Genomic DNA, 24,612 nt, shown 5'->3' on the forward strand with positions numbered 1-24,612 from the left:
ATCTGTAAAAGCAATAAGTTGATAAGAAGTTTTTCAGACTAAACCATAGCATCACAGCAGCTGATAGAGTAAAACTGTCGAAAAAGATATTTCTAATCTCATAATAACATAGGTGAACGGAAAAGTATTTTCATCAGACTTTCGTTCATGTCGATTGGAAATAATCAGTCAAATTAATTACATTTTAAGAGCCATATAATATTTGACCTTCAGATGACAGCTCTAGGTGTAAATGAATTCCAATAAGGATAGTTTTACCCGTATCATATATACATTGCCAAGATGGCCATCAGCTTGGGTTGCTGCTGCCATCGCCAAAGATCGACTTCGGTCTTTGCTTATCAATTTCTTGGGCACAAAATAGCAATGTTTAACAACGCCATGTAAACAATGTCAATAAAACAATTTTATTGGGTAATTAGATAATTTTGGGCCAAATCAATGCAATTATTTGTACCATTACTTCCCTATCGCTGCCACGTTCCTTGCCAGTATGTCACTTATTCCACCATAACGACATTTTCGGAACATAACTCCCTTACTTGTTTTAGCAGTTACTGCGTCACTTCCGTGACGTCACTATAGCATGCCTATATAAGCTCTTCGAGCAGACCTTCAGTCAGTCATAGGCAGGAGGCGAGACGTACTAAGCCATCACCATGTAGTCCGCACGATCACGCCAGACTCCGGCGTCGAGTAGTCTCCGTCGTTAAAGTAACCATCTCAAATCTACCTTGTGTACTTATCACCCAGCTTCATTGTATAACTATCTAGTTCATAAATATATAACTAAGAAACTCGCCTCTCAATCAACCTGCCGCTTATCCGGACCTAGTTACAAATCCTTGGACCCTCAACTCTAATTAACCTAAGAAGATCTTCCGGTTATAAATAAATACTGAAGATATATTATAATTATATATTATCGAGCCAGTCAGTCCAAATCCCATCCGGACATAATCACTCAATTTAATTACATTTTAAGAGCCATATAAAATTTGACCTTCAGATGACATCTCTAAGTGTTAATTAATTAGTTTTATGAATTAGTCAATAAGGATAGTTTGCACCCGTATCATTAATACATTGCCAAGATGGCCACCAACTTGGGTTGCTGCTGCCATCGCCATAGGATAGACCTCTGTCTTTGCACAATTGCATTTGCACAAAAATAGCAATGTTTAACAACGCCATATAAACAATGTCAATAAAACAATTTTATTGGGTAATTAGATAATTTTGGGCCCAATCAATGCAATGATTTGTACCATTACTTCCCTATCGCTGCCACGTTCCTTGCTAGTATGTCACTTATTCCACCATAACGACATTTTCGGAACGAATTTCACATTTCGGCACTGGTATTTTTTCAACGATGGAAATCCCTTTAAGGTTGTGTATCATTTCTTTTGAATTCCTCCTTATTCCTTACGAAAATAACTCTGAAACAATAGAAAAAAAATTTTTCTTAGAATACGTATAAAAAATTTCCTTATTGGAATTCATTTTCTCCTAGAGATGTCATATTAAAAAGTCAGATTACATATAGCTTTGAAATGTAATTAAGTTGATTATTTCCAATTGACATGAACGCAAAAATAGTATATTGAAACCGATTCATCTACACTACTTCTCTGTTCACCTCTGTTGTTATGAGATTAACAATATCTTTTCGAAGGTTTGCATCTATTAGCTCCTATGATACGCGTTTTTAGTCGGAATATCTTCTTACTAACATATTGCTTTACAGATATTATTTATTGGTTCAACTTCCTTCACTGATTTTACGTACCCAAAATATCATTCTCTGCACATGAGTATAAAGAATTCACCAAGCACTATAGCCCTTCTTGCGGGGGTCTACAAAATTATTAACTACGAGAATAGACGAGGAGGACGAATCAGGAGGACACTTAACTTGACAACTCCTGTCCGCCGACGCATGAAACCTGAACACACGCCTGAAAATTTCTTAATACTGGGGTGACTTAGGTAGAATTGGGCATATCTCTATCTGGTTATATCAATGTTCATCGTAGTGCGCTTCAACTTACAACTAAACTACAAACCTTTAACAAGAAAAAAACCCTATCAGAATCAGAGTTGAAAACTATCAGAAAAGAGTTGTTAAACGATCGTTTGTTCGGTTCTTTGATTGCAAATGACAGGCTTCCGTAGCATTTTTTGGCCTCGAATAATCTCTGGGCCTGGATAAGAAGCAAAGAAAAACAAAATATAACTTAGTACTCACTGCAGTGAGTGACAGAAAGCGCATTTTCTCGTCGACGAAAACGTGGTCACGGACAGACAGACGGACATTACGAGCAAAATAGCGCCTTTTTTCCATAAATGAGGAAATGCGCTAACAATTACACATAAATGTGTAACACAATTACACACGAATAATTACAAATGAAACTAAGGACGACCACAAAAAAAAACAACTATGAAATAAACAGAACATGAAAAATACACAAACAATCGAATTAAATTTGAAAATTAAAAATGTTCCTTCCACAAGAATCAGGTCACATAAGGAAAAATTTGAATTTTTCCATTGGCAAACAAACATAAAACTTGAATGGTAAAATGTTTGTATTCAAAATCTGAGATATTAATCCAGTTTCTGCAAACTTCACAATTAAGATCTGTACTTGGCCACTTGGGTCAAATTTAATTTGATTAATTTTATTTTTAAAGTTATGTTTTTCAGACTTGATTTTTTCGTGGGAGTCCGGAGTTTCCCTTTTAATTATTTGTGTGTAATTGTGTTACACATTTTTGTGTAATTGTGTTGTGAACGATGAATATCGATCGTTCACTAATATTCATTATTCTATGCTATCATTTGTTCTCATATGCCTTTTTGTTCATTCTGGCGAAATTATTTTATTACGTCTGGCGAAGCTGTGCTTGTAACATTTAAGTCAGACCTGTAGCAGTGGGAACCACGTAGGACGAGGTCAGGTCTGAGCGGCTGTGGGTCGAGGTAGTCAGTCGTGTCCCGCCAGCCCTACAGTGAGGTTCTAGCCTTAACTCACCTCGCTCCGTTGCTCCACTAGAGATCTTGTGCCCTAGCGCTAGTTACTGTGGCTGTGCCATAAGTGTTTCTAGCAGCGTTATGTCTTTCGTGTTTGCTGTACTATTTTATTCAACGTGTTGCTTTTAAGTTTCCTTTACTGAAATAAAACTAAGTTTTACCGTGTTAGCCGAAGTTTTACTGAACGGAATCCTGGTGCAATAGAGTGCAATAAAGTGAACTTTTACAAGATAGTTGCCGGCGTTTGGCCGTGGACATCCTGACAAGATTAAAGGTAACGGCACACGTCCGGTGACAGTGTTATTGTGTTTTTTCCTCATCCAGTCTCACGGATTATTCAAGTCCAGAAAATGCGATGTAAGCAGGTCACTTGCAATCACATAACTGAACCAACGATCTTATCTTATTTTAAGTTTTAAACTCTGATTCTTACAGGGGCTTCTTCTTGTTAAAGGTTTGTTGTTTGGTTGTAATTTAAAGCGCACTAGGTTGAACATTGATATGACTTGATAGAGAAATGAGCAATTCTACATGAGTCACTCCATCATTGTGAGATTTTCACGCGTGTGTTCAGGTTTTATGCGTCGGCGGACACGGGTTGCTGCTTTTTCGCCCTGACTCCTGCGTCGTGCAGCGCCTAAAGCTTTATATTTTTATAGACCCCTCATATGACGGGCTAATCTGCGTGTTGATACCTTTTTATTCATGTGCATAAATACGTGTTAAGTGAGATCTCTACTTGGAAATGAATTCCAATAAGGATAGTTTTTACCCGTATCATAAATACATTACCAAGATGGCCATCAGCTTGGGTTGCTGCTGCCATCGCCAAAGACAGACTTCGGTCTTTGCTTATCAATTTCATGCCCACAAAAAATAGTAATGTTTAACAACGCAAGATAAACAATGCCGATAAAACAACAATTTTATTGGGTAATTAGATAACTTTGGGCCCAATCAATGCAATGATTTGTACCATTAATTCCTTATCGCTGCCATGTTTCTTGCCAGTATGTCACTTATTCCACCATAACGACATTTTCGGAACGAATTTCGCATTTCGGCACGGGTATTTGTTCAACGATGAAAATCCTTTTAAGGTTGTGCATCATTTCTTTTGAATTCCTCCTTATTCCTTACGAAAATATCTATGAAAACAATAGAAACAAAAATTTTTTTAGGATACAGGTAAAAACTATCCTTATTGGAATTCCTTTTTTCCTAGAGATGTCATATTAAAAAGTCAGGATTATATATAGCTTTTTAATATAATTAAGTTACTTGATTATTTCCAATCGACATGAACTCAAAAATAGTATATTGAAACCCATTCATCTGCAATACTTTTCCGTTCACCTATGTTGTTATGAAATTATAAATATTTTTTCTAAGGTTTGCATCTATTAGCTCCTGTGGTACCCGTTTTCATTCGGAATATCTTCTCACCAACATATTGATTCTACAGATATTATTTAATGGAGCAGCTTCGTTTACTGATTTTACGTACGGAAAACATTTCTTTATGAACATCAATATATATATCTCATCAAGTACACTAGCCCGTCTTGCGAGGGGTCTACAGAAATATAATTCGAACCACAGCGGCACGATGGATTGTAGACTTAACGAAACCATTGTCCGCCGACGCATGAAACCTGAACACGTCTGAAAATCTCTTAATACTGGAGTGACTTAGGTAGAATTGGGCATACCTCTATCTGGTCATATCAATGTTCATTGTAGTGCGCTTTAACCAGAGCTGGGCAGCGCTACTTGGAAATGTAGCGGCGCTACCGCTACCGCTACATGCTCTGAATGTAGCGGGCGCTACCGCTACCGCTACACCCACTAGATTGTAACGGGTGCTACCGCTACCGCTACAGTAAAATGTAGCGCGCTACATTAGCCGCTACAATAGCCAAAATTATTGGAAATCTCTAAATATTTATTGTTTCTATTGGGATTTACTCATTAACATTTAATGATAATAAAACATTTTTAAAACATATCAATGCAACTTTATTGTAATAAACCTAACCGAACTAGTATGGGTTACCCCAGGATTAGATAAAGTAAATAAAAGTTACAGTTATTTTTATGTTTTACCTTCCCTACATCATGCTACATGGATGTGAACTTTAATCTACCAATCTAAGAAATTATCCACATAAACATATAAAAATCAGTCTTTTTTAGTATATATATGTGGATTATTTTTGAGATTGGTAGATTAAAGTAGACATCCATGTAGGGAAGGTGAAACATAAAAAAAACTGTGTAATAATAACTGCTGTCTCTTATACACATCTAGATGTGTATAAGAGACAGGCTATATATAGTCACCAGGTTCACACACCAAGATACACAGGTTAGGTACACTTAACACGGCTATATATAGTCACCAGGTTCACACACCAAGATACACATGCACGAGCGAACACTTCACTGCGNGAATTTCGAGACCGACCGCGAGTCCGGCTGCAAATTTGTCCACGACGTAAATTTCTGGGACGAATTTCCATTGTATGTTTTCCACGCATAAGTTTGTCAAATCGAAACTGATCAGGACCAAAGTTAAAAAACGAGATATTTATTGAAATTACGCTAATAATAGGCTTAATATCATCGACAGAAATTTTTTTGTCAGCTTCAATTTTAATTAGCGCGCTAAACACTAAGTTTTAGCAGGTTTTCCACCCATAAACTTTTCAAATAGAAACCGGTCATGAACTAATTAACAAAGAAACGGTTCATTCATCATACACTATATATATAGTGCGAGCATTGTCAGTGTAGTGAGGCGAGCTACACTCTAAGTTATGAAGCCTTGCAAAAGGGGCTAAAACTTTGGGTAGAGCGCACTTGTCAGGTGTTCATGTCATGCACCGTCACAAAATACATGTCACCCTCAGTGACGCCCAATTGTCGTACGTCTTGTCATACGTAGCTTGCTACACTACGCGGGTATGCCATAGATCTCTTCAAGCTACCGAGTACCGACGAGTCAGTTGTAGGAGAGACCTCCGAGCGTTCACATTTTAGTCCTACGCTCCGACCCTCGATAAGCTTCTCTATCGAGCAGGCCGATTCTATCCCTCTCATAGATGTATCCTCATAATGCCTATTGTATATTCTAATAGTGAGTAAACTGTTCTGTATTAAAAGACTTTCACTGTCTGAATCACTCATTTATACAGTCACTCTGCTAGCGCAGTAATCGGGCGCCACTGTCCAAGTCCACTTTTCCGTGTGGCTGGATATTGTTTATCTTTGATTAAGACCTGAAGGTTCGGGATCTATTATTGTCTTGGCTATAGCAGGAGTGAAAGTCTTTTAATACAGAACAGTTTACTCCAGAGCAGACAAAATCCTCAGATACCAGAACNAACCTGCGCTACGTTACTTCATCGCACGCATCCGTAACATGAATACCTCCGCATAACACGCTAACCTGCGCTACGTTACTTCATCGCACGCATCCGTAACATGAATACCTCCGCATAACACGCTAACCTGCGCTACGCCACTTCATCTCACTGATGACGATGCCTGCTCCGTGTTTTGTTATGAGCGACTGGAGAGGCATCAGGCAAGGCTGCTATGGCGGCAGCTGCACACCCGGACATTTACGCTAGAATTAATGTGAAAGTCTTCTTTCATTAGAACGAAAAACGAAGATATATCAAGAGGTGATTCAGTTGCATTCAGAGGTTGCATTCAGTTGCACTGAATTGGCTCGTAAAAAGTCGAGATTGGAGCGCCATTACCTATCTTTTATAACCTGATCAGTGATCAAACTTTTAAGGATACAATGTAACACCGTCTTTCGACCTCGAATCGTGCAGGGACTCGGTTCGTACAGCGGTTGAACATTGATATGACTAGATACAGATATGACCAATTCTACATAAGTCACTCCAGCATTGTGAAATTTTCACGCTTGTGTTCAGGTTTCGTGCGTCGGGTGACACGGGTCGCTAACACTTCTTCCGTAACCCGCAATGCGGCAGCCTAATTTTTATATATTTCTGTAGACCCCTCGCAAGATGGGTTAGGTGCGCTTCGTTATATAATTAGATTCACTGCGCTGAAATATGCGCTTGTTGTACGTAAATTCAGTATATGTTGCCGACTCAGTTGTAAAAGAATCCCTGGGGCCGTATTATCAAAACTTCGTATGTAAGCAAAATCGACTTACGAGAGGCGTTGTTATGACAACGTAATACTAAAGGTGGAATTATAAAAACATTTGAGCGGGAAAAATTTGCGCAGGAAAAAAATTTAGGCTTTTAGCTAAGACTTGCGTACGAAAGTTTTGATAATGCCAAAATTAGGGTGTATTTACGTACCACAGAATTTTTTTGTCGTAAGTACAAAAAGTTACGAAGTTTTGATAATCCGGCCCCAGGACTCACTCCAGAGATCCAAGTGAAGCTTGGAAGATCCCAAATTACGGTCCCTGAGTTAGTCCAGCCAATTGGGTCCACAACCGCTCGAGAGTAGCCAAACCAAGCCAAGGGAGGTGACAGAAACGCAACAGATTCTTAAACATATACTTAAGGTTGGTAAACTAAGGGGAAGCCCCAGATGCCGGACGGGCTCCGAGATGCAGGTACGGCTCACGAGGCAGGTACGGCTCACGAGGCAGGTACGGCTCACGAGGCAGGTACGGCAGCTTTATCTATAAATGTAGCGGTAGCGCTGTAGCGGCAAAACCTCGTATCGCTACTTAAATATGTAGCGGGCTCTACCGCTACCGCTACATTGCCTTAAATGTAGAGCCGCTACTGCTACCACTACTGAAAATGTAGCGGCCGCTACATGTAGCGCGCTACTGCCCACATCTGGCTTTAACTTACACTAAACTACAAACCTTTAACAAAAAAAACCCTGTCATAATCAGAGTTGAAAACTATAAGAAAAGAATTGAAAAACGGTCGTTTGCTCAGTTCTTTGATTGCAAATGACTGGCTTCCAAAGCATTTTTTGGCCTTGAATAATCTCTGGGAAGTAAATGAATGGCCTTGAATAATCTCTGGAAATAATCTCTGGGAAGAAGTAAAGAAAAACACAATGACACAAAAATGCGGAACACAATTAAACACAAATAATTACAAGTGAAACTCGGGACGACCACAAAGAAATCAAATATGAAATAAACAGAACTTTAAAAATACACAAAGAATCGAATTGAATTTGAAATTTAAAAATTTCCTTCCACAAGAATCAGGTCACAAAAGGAAAATTTAATTTTTTCCATTGGCAAACAAACATAAAACTTGAATGTTAAAATGTTTGTATTCAAAATATGAGGAATTAATCCAATTTCTGCAAACTCCGCAATTAATTAAGATCTGGACCTGGCCACTTGGGTCAAATTTAATTTGATTATTTTTATTTTTAAAATTATGTTTTTCGGACTTGATTTTTTGTGAGAGTCTGGAGTTTCACTTGTAATTATTTGTGTGTAATTGTGTTACACATTTTTGTGTAATTGTGTTATTGTGTTTTTTCCTCATCCAGTCTCAGGGGTTATTCAAGCCCAGAAAATGCGATGGAAGCCGGTCAGTTGCAATCAAATAGCTGAACCAACGATCTTATCTTAAGTTTTAAACGCTGATTCTTACAGGGGCTTCTTCATGTTAAAGGTTTGTTGTTTGGTTGTAATTTAAAGCGCACTAGGTTGAACATTGATATGACTTGATAGAAAAATGACCAAATCTACATGAGTCATTCCATCATTGTGAGATTTTCACGCGTATGTTCAGGTTTTATGCGTCGGCGGACACGGGTTGCTGCTTTTTCGCCCTGACTCCTGCGTCGTGCAGCGCCTACAGCTTTATATTTTTATAGACCCCTCATATGACGGGCTAATGTGCGTGTTCATACCTTTTTATTCATGTGCATTAATACGTATATAGTGATATCTCTACTTGAAAGTGAATTCTAATAAGGATAGTTTTTACCCGTATCATAAATACATTGCCAAGATGGCCATCAGCTTGGGTTGCTGCTGCCATCGCCAAAGACCGACTTCGGTCCTTGCTTATCAGTTTCATGGCACAAAAATGGCAATGTTTAAGGGGACCGACTACCCTAAAATTTTCAATTTTGGAGTTTTCCGGTTTTTGAGCTCATCTTAAAGCTGAAATTCTGCTCTTTCCAATGGTCCACTGCCATCGCTGTACGCCAATATTTACGTTCATGACGTCTCTTTAAAGGGAAGCGGGCGGGAGAGTTCTTTAACTAATTAGATATAAAGTAATTAGCTGCTGAAATCTTTGAATATAGTTTCTACTTGAGTTGTGCTGCAGTTACATGCTTAGTCTCATCTTAAAGCTGACATTCTGAGCTTTCCAACGATACTACTGTGATCCATGTACGGCAATATTGACGCACACGGCCGGGCTTTAACGGGGGGCGGGGGTGGAGTTCCTTCAGTAAATAGACCTAAGAAAATTAGAGCGGCAAGACTACATATATTGGTGTATCTGGCATCTGAGCTCAGTTACCCTCCTAACTTTGTACGAAGAGGTGCGCTACAAGTTGCTGCTAGCATCCTTGAGTGGATTAAGCTACATAAGCCTGTAGTTTGGTATCCATGCTACATTGAGTGCCTATTTCTAGGCGCGCGGGACTTTGTCGCGCCGTCCTGAAAAGTTCAACTTATTGTCACGGAAAACCTATCTCCTCCTACAGTTTTCAAGCTACAGCAATGAGACATATACCATTCGATTCGTAAAGACCATACCTATCGAACTGAAGAGCACTTTTTTGAATTTCAGTCTGGTTCGTTTTTTATATGGGGGAGAAGGAGGGGGGAGGGTGGAAAAATGAGAAAAATTGGAACAACGCGCATAAAAAACTAAGGGGAAAATAAGAAAAGTGCTCATCAAATCGATAGGGATGGTCTTTACGAACCGAATGATACGTGTTTCGATGTTGTAGGATGATATTTGTAGGAGGAGATAGATTTTCTGAAGTACCCCTTTTTAGCCGTTTTCTATGAATTTCTCGTTTTCTATCAATTTTTTCGAAAAATTCATAGAGACAAAATGTTATTTTTTACATTTTACGTATGTATTTGAAGTTTCATGATGATCGGATAATAACTGTAGAAGTTTTTCCGGAGGGTAGTCGGTCCCCTTAACAACGCCAGATAAACAATGTCAATAAAACAATAATTTTATTGGGTAATTAGATAATTTTGGGCCAAATTAATGCAATGATTTGTACCATTAATTCCCCATCGCTGCCACGTTTCTCACTAATATGTCACTTATTCCACCACATCGACACTTGTGGAACAAATTTCTGACGTCTCGGACAAATTTACGGCCGGACTTGTGGCCGGTCTCCAAATTCAGTGATTCTGTACTTTGGAAGAAATGTCTTGATCACTGCGAATTTCGAATATCACGGACAAATTTACGGCGGCATTGATTTTGGAGACCTGCCGTAAATTTGTCCGAGACGTGAATTTCGGTCCATATCGCCATAGAACTCACGAATGGAGGCAAAATTTTAAAAATTATCACGAGTTAAAGCATCACCGTAAGGTCCTAATAAATACGTGTACCAAGTTTTATCGAGCTACGTTCATTCATTTGGGAGATATTCATTGATGGCTGAATTTGGAAACCGACCACGAGTCCGGCTGCAAATTTGTCCGAGACGTAAATTTCTGGGACGAATTTCCATAGTATGTTTTCCACGCATAAGTTTGTCAAATCGAAACTGATCATGACCAATGTTAAAAAACGAGACAGAATAGTAGCATCGACAGAAATTTTTTGCCAGCTTCGATATTAATTAGCGCGCTAAACACTAAGTTTATGCAGGTTTTCAACCCATAAACTTTTCAGATAGAAACCGGTCTTGAACTAATTAAAAAAGAAACGTTTCATTCATAATACACTCCTGCGAGCGTTGACAGAATTATTTCGTACGATTGTTTTCCATGTAGTGAGGCGAGCTACACGCTAAGTTATGAAGCCTTGCAAAAAGGGGCTAAAACATATCGTAGACCGCACTTCGTGAAAACTTTCAACTGCCTTGAGTTTAAAATATCCTAATTAATTAGTCAATTAGTCATTGCCTGAAACCTGAATTGTTGATGACAATATGAATCAATGACTAAATAACTTCTAAATTAATTTTAAATGTGGCCACTTTTGGCTTTTTTTAAGCTAAGTTGGCCTTTGTCTCTTGGCTCCATCTGGCTTCAAGCCGTCCGTATCTAGGCCGTGGGTCGAACCAACCCTCGGTCGAACGGCAACTTGTCGAAGGACGATAAATTTTGGAACAGAACTATGCTATCTGAAACCTAACCTCAGATGCGATGAACGAAAAATTACGTAATTTAACGATGCCCGGAAGTCAGATTCGATCCGCGGCCTGGTGGTGCACGGCAGGTGGTGGTCAAGGCCGGAGGAGGACAAAGCCGAGTGGTGCACGGCTGATTGGTGGATTTCCGGAGAGATCCAAGGCGTTCGATTCAGGGCTTATTGGTGCACAAAATTGGTGGTGCACGGCTGCGCTCCCCATCTGCCCCCTCTGTGGCGCACCAGTCTGCCGTCCGGGGTTTTAGTCCAACAAATGAACAGCTGTCTGAACACTTCTTCCTGAGAGAGAGTCAGCCGCGTTCATCTAGTAAACACTTATAGTGTCTTACGTCCTTGATTGTGTAAAAGCTAACTTGCAAGTAATCGTTTAGAATTAATAACAAACTGGGCCTGGGCTGTACTTCTATATATACCGAGACTCCGCGAGTATATAAACCAAGGGTACGTCCGGCACTAAGAACCCGGCTGGCTTTCTCGTCCCTCCTCTTTTTCTTCACGAGAAGAGGGCAAGAGGCTGTAGGCAGAAGTAGGTTTGTCACTGTTTGTGAGCCAGCCTAGGCAAGAATTTATTCATTATTTATTAATATTAATCTATTCAGTAACAATCGTGTTATTCGTGTAACACATCAATTATTATTCCTTTTCCTCTATACCTAAATTTATTATATTCTTTGTGCTATTAGTATTAGCCCATGTGCCATGGGCCTATTTCTTCAACGCTGACAGTGCCTGACACTTCTATTCTATGCCCAGTCAGTCAGAATTCTTGTATTGCTCAGCTTTATTCATAAAATTAATCATTGTATTTGCCATCAATATAAAAAAAAATTTCTTTATCTTTGTTTTGCTTTAAGCATTAATTATTGATTCCTATTTCCTTGTATTGTTAAACTATATTTTTATAAGCATTTCATTTGTCAATAACCCCAAATTATCTTGCTTTGTTCAACTTTAACTATCTGCTCTGTCATTGTAATTATTGTATCATATATTTATTCTATCCTAGCCTCTATTTCATGTTCTGTGTTTATAGTGTGATAACTGTGTTTAAATAAAGTACAGGGCTACAGGCACTATGTCAGAGTCTGAAACAGATGTCAGTGATATGCTTAATAGTGATAATGAGAACATCATGCTGGAAACACCATCAAAAGGCTCTACTGGCCCTTTTCTCCAGCCTGGAACAGGCCCTCACCCATTTTCAGACGATGACATTACTTGCTACCAACCACAACCCAGGGCATCTGAAGCCAACGCAACAGAATGAACAGATGGACCATGCGTCAGCTCAACCAAAGCTTCCCTTAACTACAGTGGGCGCAAACGACCAATTGCAACAGAATCCGAACAAGAATCAGATAGCTTCACCAGCCCACCTGCTACAAATAGACAAAAAGCCTATAGACCTGCAGAACCTATGCAGCGCAGCTCAAATCCTTTCCTACAAATGCAAGTGCTGAATCATCTGGAAACAAGTAACACTAACAACAGCACTGTAATAATTAAACAACTACCTCCCGATACAAAAAAAATCTCCCTGGATCCTATTTCAGTGGCAAAAGAATTGAAAAAAATAATCCAGGACTCCTCAATCAAAGATGTGCGAATCAACAGACAACAAAAGCCGCTAGTACATCATAGCAGTAGAATTTAATCCATCTGAAAAACAAGCACAAGAAACGCTTCTATCTGCAACCAAACTTGGAAACTGGCAAATAAAATGCTACAGACCATCAACAGATATGGGCAATTCATGCTCAGGAGTCATTGGCCCAGTGGGCCTGGATGTCAATTTGGAGGAGCTTTTGGACTTGCAGAGACAGTCCTGCAGAATAGCCAAGATCACTCGACTACCAAAATTTTCTGGAATGGTAAAGGAGGACTCCCTGGTCCTGAAACTTGACTTTGAGGGAAACCAGATTCCAGATAAAGTCCTCTTTGATTTTATCTCGTACTAAGTAAGAATGTACAATCCCCCACCTCTCCGATGCTACAGATGCCAACGACCCAGGCACCTCGCCAGCGGATGCACTGCACCTGAGCGCTGTCTACTGTGCGCAGGAGGCCACTCTAAAGATGTGTGCACCTCATCAACACACAAGTGTGCAAACTGTGGTGAACCTCTCATTGCCAGTAATAGAGAATGCTGATACAACATCCAGGCAAAGGCAATAGACACTCTGAGTCCTGAGAAGAGATGGCATGTCTTATGACTCAGCTAGAAGGCAAACAAACTTGATGCTAACAAACCATTAACCAATAAGAAACACTAACAAGAGTCTGAACAATCAAGTAGCAAAAAGCTTGCCTCAACCAAGTGCACTGAAAGAAACACCTTTCCAGACAACCTCAGTCCAAGCAGATGTGCACAGATCCCAGGGCTCATACTTCAGCAGCTTGCCCTGCCAACAAGGTACACCAACATTAGATAAGACCTACAGCCAAGTGTCCCAGTCCTCTAGGAGTAACAACCCAAACCATAGCCTCAACCAGCCAGCCTCTGAACAGCCGCCAATGATTGACGCAATAGAGACTTTAACAAACTTCATAAAAAATGAGATCCAGAAAGTCAGCATATCAATCTGCAAATTTTTAAAAGAAATTATTCTCACAGATTTCTCCAAGGAGAACAGGAAGGAAAAAGAACTGCTCACCATCAGTGCCACTAGGAAACATTTTGGTAACAGCATTGCTGAAGCCCTGCTAGAAGAGCTGCATCTGAGGAACATTACTGCTGCAGAGACTGCCATAACAAAAGATGCCCCTGTGATAGAAGCTTGCAATTTCACCCAGCCTGGCTCATCTGACCTGCTCATAGAGAATCACAAGAAAAAAAAGGGTACCCTAAACTGAAATTGCCTAAGAGTGCACCCTCATCCAAAGTAGAAGAATTGCAATCTGCTCAGGAGAGACAAATAAAATCAACCAGGATCACAAAAAAAAAGAAAACTTGAATGGCTCCCAACAATTTAAACTTCATACAGTGAACCAATGAATCAGAATCTCAACTTGAAATCTACTTCCTGAACTGCAATGGCCTCGAGGGTAAAGTGTCTGAGCTCAAGATATATATGTACACTAGGAAGCCTGACCTGGTTTGCTTATGCAAAACGTGGCTAAAGAAAAATGAACCTAAATTCCTTGGTTACCAGTGCACATAGAACCAGAGAAAATATGGGCTCTCTGGTTCTATGGGCACATAGAACCAGAGAAAAGGAGGGCTAGGAATTTTAATCAGGGAAGATGTCACATTTGAGCCAAAGCAATTGAACCCTTTCCAGACTGGCTCACTGGAATGCCAGGCCATCCAGATATATGCCAATTCTGGTAGGGTTAGCATACTGAATGCTTATAATCCTTGCAAAAACATCTCGGTACAAGAGCTGCAGCACTATACTAGTCAGCTGGGAAACAGCTTTATTCTTGTTGGGGACTTCAATGGACATTCGCTGCTATGGGACTCTCGCAACCGATCCAACTTCACAGGCAGAAGCATTGAAAGATTGCTGGACTTGCACAACCATATACTGCTCAATGACCCGGACACACCCACCTACATTGACAACCGCACAGGGTCAACCTCATGCCTTGATCTCTGCATAGCAACACACAATTTGGGCATCAAAGGAGAGCTGCACCGGGGTGTTGATATAGGAAGTGACCACTTCCCCTTGGAAATCACCTTTGGCTTTGGATGTACAAAGCGTAGCATGAGCCCACAACAAAATTAGGCTTTAAAGAGTGCTGACTGGAAAAAGTGGACCTCATTGTTTCTCCAAGTTAGTGAATCCTCGGATAAAACAATGAATCCCCTAGATGTGGAAACCCTGGGAGCGCAGCCGTGCACCACCAATTTTGTGCACCAATAAGCCTTGAATCGAACGCCTTGGATCTCTCTGGAAGCTAAGGTGACAGGTGATTTCATACCAGGCTCAGCTTTATCATCTCTTCAATAGAAATATTTTAAGGGGAGCATCTAGGGTAAAATGTATCTTGGCTATTTACATATGGAACGCTCTGAAATTTGGTACACATATGTAAAATAGAAATCGATCCTCCTAGGATTTTCAAGGTACAACATCGAGACACATATCATTCAATGCATAAAGACCATATCTATAAAACACTCTGCGTTTTTGGAAATTCTCATTTTTATGGGTTTGGGGGCATTGTTTGTAAATTTTTTCGATTTTACCCAAACCCCCCCCACCAGTTTTTTTAGTGGGTTTTATTCCCTTTTAGTGGAATAAAATCCAAACTATAATGAAATTAGAAAAACTCCTACAGCGATTTGTAGATCTTTTTTTGTGCATCGAATGGTATATGTCTCATTGTTGTAGCTTAAAAACTCTAGGAGGAGATAGGATAGGTTTGCCATGAGAGAGGTTTTCATGTTTTCAAACTTTTCAGTAGAGGCAAAAAACCATGGCGGCATGGCGCGCTATGTAAAGGCATGTAACGTAACAGTCATAGCTTAGATACCGGAAGTAAGCACTATCTCATTTCAAAGTCAGTCAGCGGTTCGTAGGACAACTACATCAACCCCTTTCCGCATGATGGCTGAGTGATAACTGAGCTGCAGGTCCAGTGATAGCCATTTTATATGGCTTTGCCATAATTATTCCCATAGACTTTTGTGAAGGAACCCCACCACCCTCCCCCCTTTCAGGATCTGTCCTGAATGCATAAATCAACGTTCAGAGATTATTCTAGTACCGTTCAATGCGGTAGAAAGTAAGCTTTAAGATGACCTTAAAAACTGGAAAAGCCGAAAATTTAGATTTTTAGGGTAGACGCTCCCCTTAAGCAAAATCCCAGAGTTAAGAAATAAGGGCAAAGAAGGAACTGTTTTCTTAAATCTCTTGTTTGAAACTATTCCCAACGCTCATTAGTCATAGATGGTAGACATAAGACTTAGTTAGGCTAATAGGTTTTGTTTTGCCTGGTTAGCACTTAGTCTGTTAGTCATAATGTATTTAAGGCAGTAGTGAGTAGTGTAGATATGGGCATGTGGCATTTACACTGCCAGTCTGACAGTTGTCATGTAGATAATTTACAAAGTGGCTGAGTTATATATATGTATAAAACTATAAATATATATATTGATGAATTCAACTGGCTTGGTGATACCTTTGACAACAACATCAAGCTCCAGACTATGCAAAATAATGGACCCTGCAAAAAGTGAAAGTTCTCCAAAAAGCCAATGTACCTAATCTGTATGTTTTGCTTCAAAGAAGGTTGTAGACTCCTTCATTATTTGGACTACATTGGAGTTATTGGACTAACAACCACAACATTGAGACTGTCTCACCTGCCACCTACAGTCTGGAGGACAGGGCAACAACCCTTGAGACAAGTTCACAAGACCATTGCTCACACTGTGCTGGAGGAATCCACCAGCATCATCATTACGCAGTGGCTCCCAATTTTGACCGATCAACAATTGCTGGCAAACTCCAGCTATCTGTTTTCAAACTACCAAAATTGTTTTACCTTTGAGATAGTTTTCAGTCATTTTTCTATTAAAATTTTCTTGATGTATCATATTTTATATATACCAAAATTTCATTGTTCAATGCTTCTATTAACTTGAAAAAATTCACTATTCAGGTCAATTCAACCTTCAAACTACTGGATTTGTCAGAACCATGAGACTGTTTTTAGAGTCATTTTTGGTGTTAAATTCTTGATTATCTGCATATTTTTGTGATTTTGTAATTATTTCAAACAATTTGATTTTTGAGTAGTATCCTATTTACATGATTTTATACTTATGTTGAACCAAATTCCATCACTCAATGAATCTTGTAACTTGATAATGAGTGATTGATACATTCAAAACGTTGTTAGGGAAATAAAAATGTTCATCTGTACTCTGATTTTCAATTTACCAGTGTCAATGAAAAATGTTGTTTGATCTATTGAAAAAACTAATAAGAAAATTGTTGATAAAAAAATTCTCTGGTCTTCAATGAAACCTGCTTAGAGGAACAACTTTTGCCAACCTATTCTAGTATAAATCTAGGTATATATAGGTATATTTTCCATGTATATATTTTTTACTTGCTCTTTCTGGTATTCTGATGATTAATTTTTATTTATTTTTTCAGTACTGCCACAAAATCTCCAGGACCCAAATCTAGATGGAAGAACGCAGCTAACATTGCCATTTAATTGGCTACTAGGAAGAATGGCTTCCAGTAGAGAGCAGGAGGACTACTGGGGGGAGAGTGACACAGCTCCTGCAGCATTGGACAATTTTTTTGATGAGAATGTCAGATTTTAACCTATAACATGATACTTATTTATTCACTTATTTTCAATTCAAAATTGAAAAAGCAAATTTAATTTTTGTGACTCATTGTGAGCCTTTGAGATAGAATTGGGTATTTTCTCTGTTTTATATATCTCCATTAGTGCTCAATTCTAATTTATATTTAAATTCTACCATCAGAACCATCACTGACTGACACATGACTTGCCCTTACACTAATATTTTCTGCAGCCAGTGGAAACAATTTAGGATAGAGAGTTGACTGCAAGCATTCTAATAACACTCTAAGCTTATCAATTATTCTGTATTGCGTTTGAAAAAATGAGAGTATTTATTTCTTATCGATATTGAATGTGTTTCATTGAAATGTGATGGTAAGCCAAGTGAAGTTGCAACATTTGTCATTCATGGTAATGATTGCAGTCTCAATGAACAAGTTAGATTTCCTTCTAGCATTTCACTAGTGGTCTATTCTTTACATTTCTTTGATAAATATCTTGTAAATTGAACTGTGTAGGTATATGTCTGAATTAGCTAATGTATTTTTTTTAATTCCATTAACAACATGAATTACCTACTATTTTTCTCACTGATAAAAACTTGGGTAGTAACTGATTTTAAAATTGTGTTTTTGCAAGGCAAGGCTAAAATAACAGAAATTCATACATGTAATTCTGAAGTTATAGTGAAACTATTACTAAGAAAAATCCTGTCTTAAGGTAATTATATAAAGAAATGTGTAAAGATCATACAACTGGAATGCCCTTAGTTGAAAATCACTTTTCTATGCATTCATCAAAGCATTGAACATCTATTATAAAATAACTCTGTACTCTTTTCACAGAGTACTGTAAGCTGGAGAGGGGCAAGTGAGTCAGGCGATTACCTTGTGGACTGGAGCAAGCGTGTGAAGCCCACCAAGACTGTGCCTGCTGTTCAAGGGACAGTTGTCAGTCCTGATATCAGCAGCACCTCCTATGTCAGTCCTGATGTCAGCTGTAACCTCAGTGACAGCATACTTGACAATATCACAACTGACAACCTCTCCAGCTCTAGTATTAGTGAAGGTAAGCTATCATTATTTTATAGGTTGATGTCAAATCTGTACTGTGTTTTATCTGTCTGAAATATTAGGAGTGAGCTGCATTGTATCTTGTCTCTCTCAGTACAGAACTCCTAAAATTCATTCCTAATGTTTAGAAAGTTTTAAAAGTGTCCTCTAATCTGAACAATGATTAATTCTTCTGTTTTAGACTTCAGTAATGATCTTTGGCACCATTTTCTCACATAATGAGGTGATGCATATAGTACTTCTGCAAATTGTTGTATGAGTTGTTGTTGATACTTCATTTACTAGGATTGGCATTGTATTTTGACTCCAATTCTATTCTTCATATTTCTTTTTGCTGAATTTTAAGTATACCTATTCCTTTGAAAATTCATTTTCTCTGAATTTAATGGCTGATTAACATGCAATCAACATCATTTGCAAAGGATTGGTATTCTATTCATGCAAAATTTTTGTAATAGAAACTAATGTCCAAGGCCCATACTTTCAAAAAAAGTTAAGAGATCATAAGTTCATTGGCCAATCATTGACGGCCTTTCAAGCAGAATCCACCAATCATAGACTAGAAAATAGAGCGTAAGTACTTACGTTCACTTAGTAGCGAATTTTGAAACTAATGTCCAGGTACTGTAGCCCAGCCCAGAGGTGTGGGGCGCAGTCTGGGATCTCTGGGGGAGAAGCTCCAGGACTGGAAGCCTCCGAGCGTCAAGAAGTGGAGCCACGCAGGTGCTGTGCTCTGTCAAGTGCCCTATTATTATTAGCAAAATATTTACTATGGAGTGTATATGACTTGTGAAAGCATTTGAAATTATTTAGGTATTATATGTGTTTATATTTTTTATAACTTCTGTAAATGTTGATTCTATGAAGCTTAACTCCCGTCTATTATTGATGATGGGATTTTTTGTATCGGAGCAACTGATTCCAGTAACAAACGTTATGCAGCTGACAGACCAGTTTCCTTCTCCTGAATAGTTGAATATCTTTTCACATATAATTGTGAAATAATTTTGATGCCAATAATATAATTGTCATTAATTGCGTCACATGAAGACTGATATGCACATGGGTGTGCTTATCAGACTGATGAAGACTGATGGGCGCATGGGGGTGCTTTACATTCTTTTGTACAACTGAATGTTTCTTCACATGTAATTGTAGAATAGTTATTGATGCCAATAATATACCGTAATTGTCATTAATTGTGTCACATTAATACTGAAATGCATATGCACATGGGTGTGGATACTTTCCATTCTTTTGCACAACTGTATGTTGCTATCATGTTATTGTAGAATAGTTATTGATGCCAATAATATAATTGTCATTAATTGTGTCACGTGTAGACTGATACGAGCAGAGGTGAGCAGGAGTGGTAGAGCGATGCAGCGGCTGCAGCGCACTGGAGCAACAGGTGGCGCAGCTCAGCAACCAGCTGCAGGTGACATGCGCGCTCTTATATAACTCTGCATGTTTTAATAATAATAATGATTGCCTTTGCTAGTGATAAGCTTGTTTGCTAGGATTTTTGACGGCATAAGAACATGATTATTGATTATAATTAACTTGGTTTGCCTTAAATTTGTTTTCCTTAGCATTGATCAAATTTGACCATTTTTTATCGAATAATGAGCTTATCAGTATTTGTCATTCATTTCCAATGATCAATGTAAATTTAATGAGAAAACTAATTAGTTGTGCATTTTGACAAACTATTGAGTGAATTGTTGCCCTGAGACACATTAAGAATATCGTACATTCTAAGAATATCGTACATTCTGCCACAGTATGATTAAATCCGTTTTCTGCTCACGTCGTTCTCGCGTAGCCTCGTGGCCGTTGCCGTGTCGGCTGCCGTCTATGCGCTATGCTCAAAATCCCTCCTTAAAAAATGATTTACAAGCCTTTTTTCAGGCGTCGTTTTCGCGTAGCCACGTGGCCGTGCCCGTGGCGGCCGCCGTCCACGCGATGTGCACGGGGCAGCCGTACGCCCTTCACTGCTACAGGAGCCTCAGTGACAAGCGGGAGCTGCTGGCCGCAGCCCTGCGAGCCTCCCACACCAGCACCATCATAGCCGTCCTGGTCTTCTGCAGGAACACTCTCAGCAGGCAGCTGTTCCTGCAGGTACTGCTGAGTGTTCTGCAGGAACACTCTCAGCAGGCCGCTGTTCCTGCAGGTACTGCTGAGTGTTCTGCAGGAACACTCTCAGCAGGCCGCTGTTCCTGCAGGTACTGCTGAGTGTTCTGCAGGAACACTCTCAGCAGGCCGCTGTTCATGCAGATAGGTACTTCAGACCTGTAAGCGACCGGTGAATTGAAAGATTAAATTAAAGTTGTAACATATTATTCAATTTATTTAGCTATTGAGAAAGAAAACACCAAATTAGTTATTTCTTACCGATATAATACTGACCGATATAAGTCACAATATTGATTAGAGTTATTACATGTTAAAATAATTTTTAGCTGAAGAGTGAGCTATTAAATATTTCCTGCTGCTCCTTGTTCAGTCCTGATATATAGAATGCATTATGGGTCAATGCGTTATTCGTCAGTGCATTATGCATCAATGCAGTATGCGTCTATCTATGCCTAGAACTTGCAGGTTGCTACAATTTATGATGCTTGGTGATTACTTTTTCAACGCCAGGTGATTACTTTTTCATTTGGAGTCAAATTAGTCAAGTCCTATTGAGCTTTTTTTTCATGCGAGCTCATCAGCAATTCGTAATATGAATCTGATTAAATAACCTACTCCAGTAATGTGAAAGATTCATTAACCTACACCAGTAATATGAATACGATTCATTAACCTACACCAGTAATATGAATACGATTTACTAACCTACACCAGTATTGCGCTATTCCTTCAGATGAGAGTAGCTTTCAATCTTACAGACCGAAAAGCCTTCCGTCTGCTGAAATGAAATGAATTTGTTTGATTTTTTTTTTTCAACAGCAAGCAACAAGGTACTATGCAAGCTCAACATTAAATTGGAAAAATTTATTTTATTAAATCTGTTTGGTGGCTGAAGGATTATTAGTTTAATTATTATTGACAGTAATGTCAGTGTTGGCTCTATTTCATTTCATCTGTTTTTAAGGCTAAATTGTTACGAATTATTATTGACAGTGTTGAACTGAACCATGTCGGCCATTACAGGAGCTGCAGAGCAGCGCTGTGGCAGCGCAGAGCTACTTGGGCTACCTCAAGCAACGCCGGCAGGTCATTCCTTATATCATTAAATTGCATTAAATCTTTAGTTCACCCAGAATTTAGATGCAAAGAAAACATTTGGTTAATTAACCATATCTCTCAGATGGCCATCGTGCTTCACTGTTAAAATTCTTCATCATAAACTGGTTGCAGTGTAATGAAAATTCAACTTATTTATCAGTAAAAAGCATTAAGCCATATCTTGTCCCTTCATGAGATAACAGCAACTCTTCAACAGGCGTTTATATTTGAATAACAATGAGAAAGAAGCTCTGAAATGAAAGTTTTGATTTAATCCATATTTAAATTTTCTGGTTATCTAACTCAGTGTTATTTTATGTGGGTCGTCTCACGCATCTGCCAGCAATGTAACTGGGGTCATAGTATCAAGAATAGTTTAAAGTTTGCAATTCCTTTGGCCAATCACTGACCGCCTTTTAAGGGAAACCTACCCATCAGAGTTGATACATTAACCGCTATGTATACTTCCTACTGCTACGTGTACGTAAGCAAGTCTGAGTCCCTGGGGCCATACTTTCAAAAGTCGCTAAGTGAACGTAAGTACTTACGCTCTATTTTCTTGTCTGTGATTGTTGGATTTTGCTTGAAAGGCCGTCAATGATTGGCTGATGAACCTACGATCTCTTAACTTTTTTTGAAAGTATAGGCTCTGGACACTTTATTAGGATTTTAATGTAATATTTTACGTTTGTGCAGTACAGAGAGGCCATGGAGCTTCTCCAGGACCTGGGGCGCCACGAAGAGGCCGCCTTGCTGCGCTATCGTCAGTGTCTCGCAATCACCGACCACGCCAAGAAGACTGCAGCCCTCAGAACCCTGACCTCATCTTCCCTCTCCTCCCCCGCCCTCACGCACTACAAGACACTCATCAACGACCAAATAGATCTTCTGGAGCGACAAAAATCCATAGATGAAGAGGATTCGAAGAGCAGCAGTAATGCTTTATTCAAAGAATATCCACGTGCGTCAAGTGTGTATGACAAGCCCCTGCTGACGACGCTGTACTACTGCGCCATGTACCACTGGACCAACAGTGGCAGTCACTGCGCCCCTGCAGCCTTCAGGAGCGCGTACAGACTTACGGAGCGGCAGTTCCTGTGGGCGGTGGTGCGGGGCAGGGCGAGAGTCAAGCATTACTTCCTGCCTGAGCAACTGCCCACTCTGCTCACCACCAGGGTGAGTGGTGCCCATGTGGTCCTGCTCGCTCAAACCCACACACTCAGTCCCGCACCCTCAGTCCCGCACCCTCAGTCCCACACCCTCACTCCCACTACCCTCACTCCCACACCCTCACTCCCACTACCCTCACTCCCACTACCTCACTATCACTAACACCCTCACTCCCACACCCTCACTCCCACACCCTCACTCCCACACCCTCACTCCCACTACCCTCACTCCCACTACCCTCACTCCCACTACCCTCACTCCCACACTCTCAGTCCCACAACCTCAGTCCCACTCACCCAGTCATGAGCCTGGCCCACTCACACCTCTAAAAGTTGGCTTGACTAGTTGGCTCTTTTCTTCTACGACTTACCCTTGTTATTTTTAGTACTACAGGAGACGAGACAACTTTCCAAAAGACAAAAAAATTCAAACTGTTTGATGCATCAAAATATTTTTTTATATTTCTCGACCTTGCACAAATTAATAATCATAATCAACAGGAAATCATTCATTGGGGATTACAGGAATGATACCAGAATATGTTCTCTCAAATCCTATATTGTTGTTGAATAATAACTGTGAAGAAACAGGGTGGGCTCTGACAGTTGCAAGAGCTGTCGATCATCCGTGATGACACTATTATTATGATCATTTATAAGCTTATGAAAATGAAATATTTGTAGCAATAATGAACATTCGTGTGTGATTATGAGCAACAGGCGTGGTGAATATCAAAGCTTAAATAATAGATAATTTGTTATTAATATGAATGGTTTGCGTGAACATGGGTGATGGATCTTGTAGTTTATTATTTTTAATTGATGCATATAAATGATTAAGCATCGGTTTGGGTTCTAGTAGCCTAATATCCATATTAATATAAAAGATTGGGAACATAGACCTGTAAAAACTTGATGAAGAAAAATTATTTTAATATGTATTGGTATTATGAATAAAAGTATCTAATAACTTGTTAAAGAAAAATCATTTAAATAGTTAATGATTGTAAATGTATGAGCACCTGTAAAAACTTGATTAAGAAAATTAATTTTAATTTGTTATGGTAGTACGAATGAAAGTATCTAATAACTTATTAAAGCAAAATAATTTAAATAGCTAATGTATGAGCAGACGGGCGGGATGCTGGGCAGCCTGAGCGGGGCGCTGAGCGCCGTGAGCAGCTCCCTGGCAGGAGCGCCGCGCCCCTCGCTGCCCCTCGACCGCCTGCTGGACGCCCTGCACGCCGCTAGCGCCCCCCACGCCGTGAGGAAGGGGGAGGGGGGGTTTGGTCAACTGCATTTTCTTCTATAACTTCACTGCACTGTCTTTGGTCAAATTCACTGCACTGTCTTTGGTCAAATTCACTGCACTGTCTTTGGTCAAATTCACTGCACTGTCTTTGGTCAAATTCACTGCGCTGTCTTTGGTCAAATTCACTGCGCTGTCTTTGGTTAAATTCACTGCGCTGTCTTTG

General features: G+C 39.5%; 1 protein-coding gene across 3 annotated transcripts in view; it reads left to right on the forward strand.

Moving 5' to 3' along the window:
* The first annotated feature begins 17,321 nt into the window (after window positions 1-17,321).
* LOC108679758 (spermatogenesis-defective protein 39 homolog) overlaps window positions 17,322-24,612 on the forward strand; it is a 10,085-nt gene continuing 2,794 nt past the window's right edge. The window contains exons 1-8 of one of the 3 annotated variants that reach the window (XM_018168478.2): window positions 17,322-17,662; window positions 18,507-18,729; window positions 19,356-19,457; window positions 20,102-20,172; window positions 20,646-20,855; window positions 21,894-21,956; window positions 22,665-23,144; window positions 24,270-24,401. In XM_018168478.2, the coding sequence (XP_018023967.1) occupies window positions 17,579-17,662; window positions 18,507-18,729; window positions 19,356-19,457; window positions 20,102-20,172; window positions 20,646-20,855; window positions 21,894-21,956; window positions 22,665-23,144; window positions 24,270-24,401 (1,365 nt within the window). In that variant the 5' untranslated portion in view covers window positions 17,322-17,578. Of the gene's footprint in view, window positions 17,663-17,698; window positions 18,037-18,506; window positions 18,730-19,355; window positions 19,458-20,101; window positions 20,173-20,645; window positions 20,856-21,893; window positions 21,957-22,664; window positions 23,145-24,269; window positions 24,402-24,612 lie in introns of those variants that run through there. The other 2 variants (XM_047883320.1, XM_047883321.1) reach the window with 2 other exon arrangements.

Source organism: Hyalella azteca, unplaced genomic scaffold (assembly GCF_000764305.2).
Source record: "Hyalella azteca isolate HAZT.00-mixed unplaced genomic scaffold, Hazt_2.0.2 contig12607, whole genome shotgun sequence".
In the NCBI taxonomy this organism is placed as follows: domain Eukaryota; kingdom Metazoa; phylum Arthropoda; class Malacostraca; order Amphipoda; family Hyalellidae; genus Hyalella; species Hyalella azteca.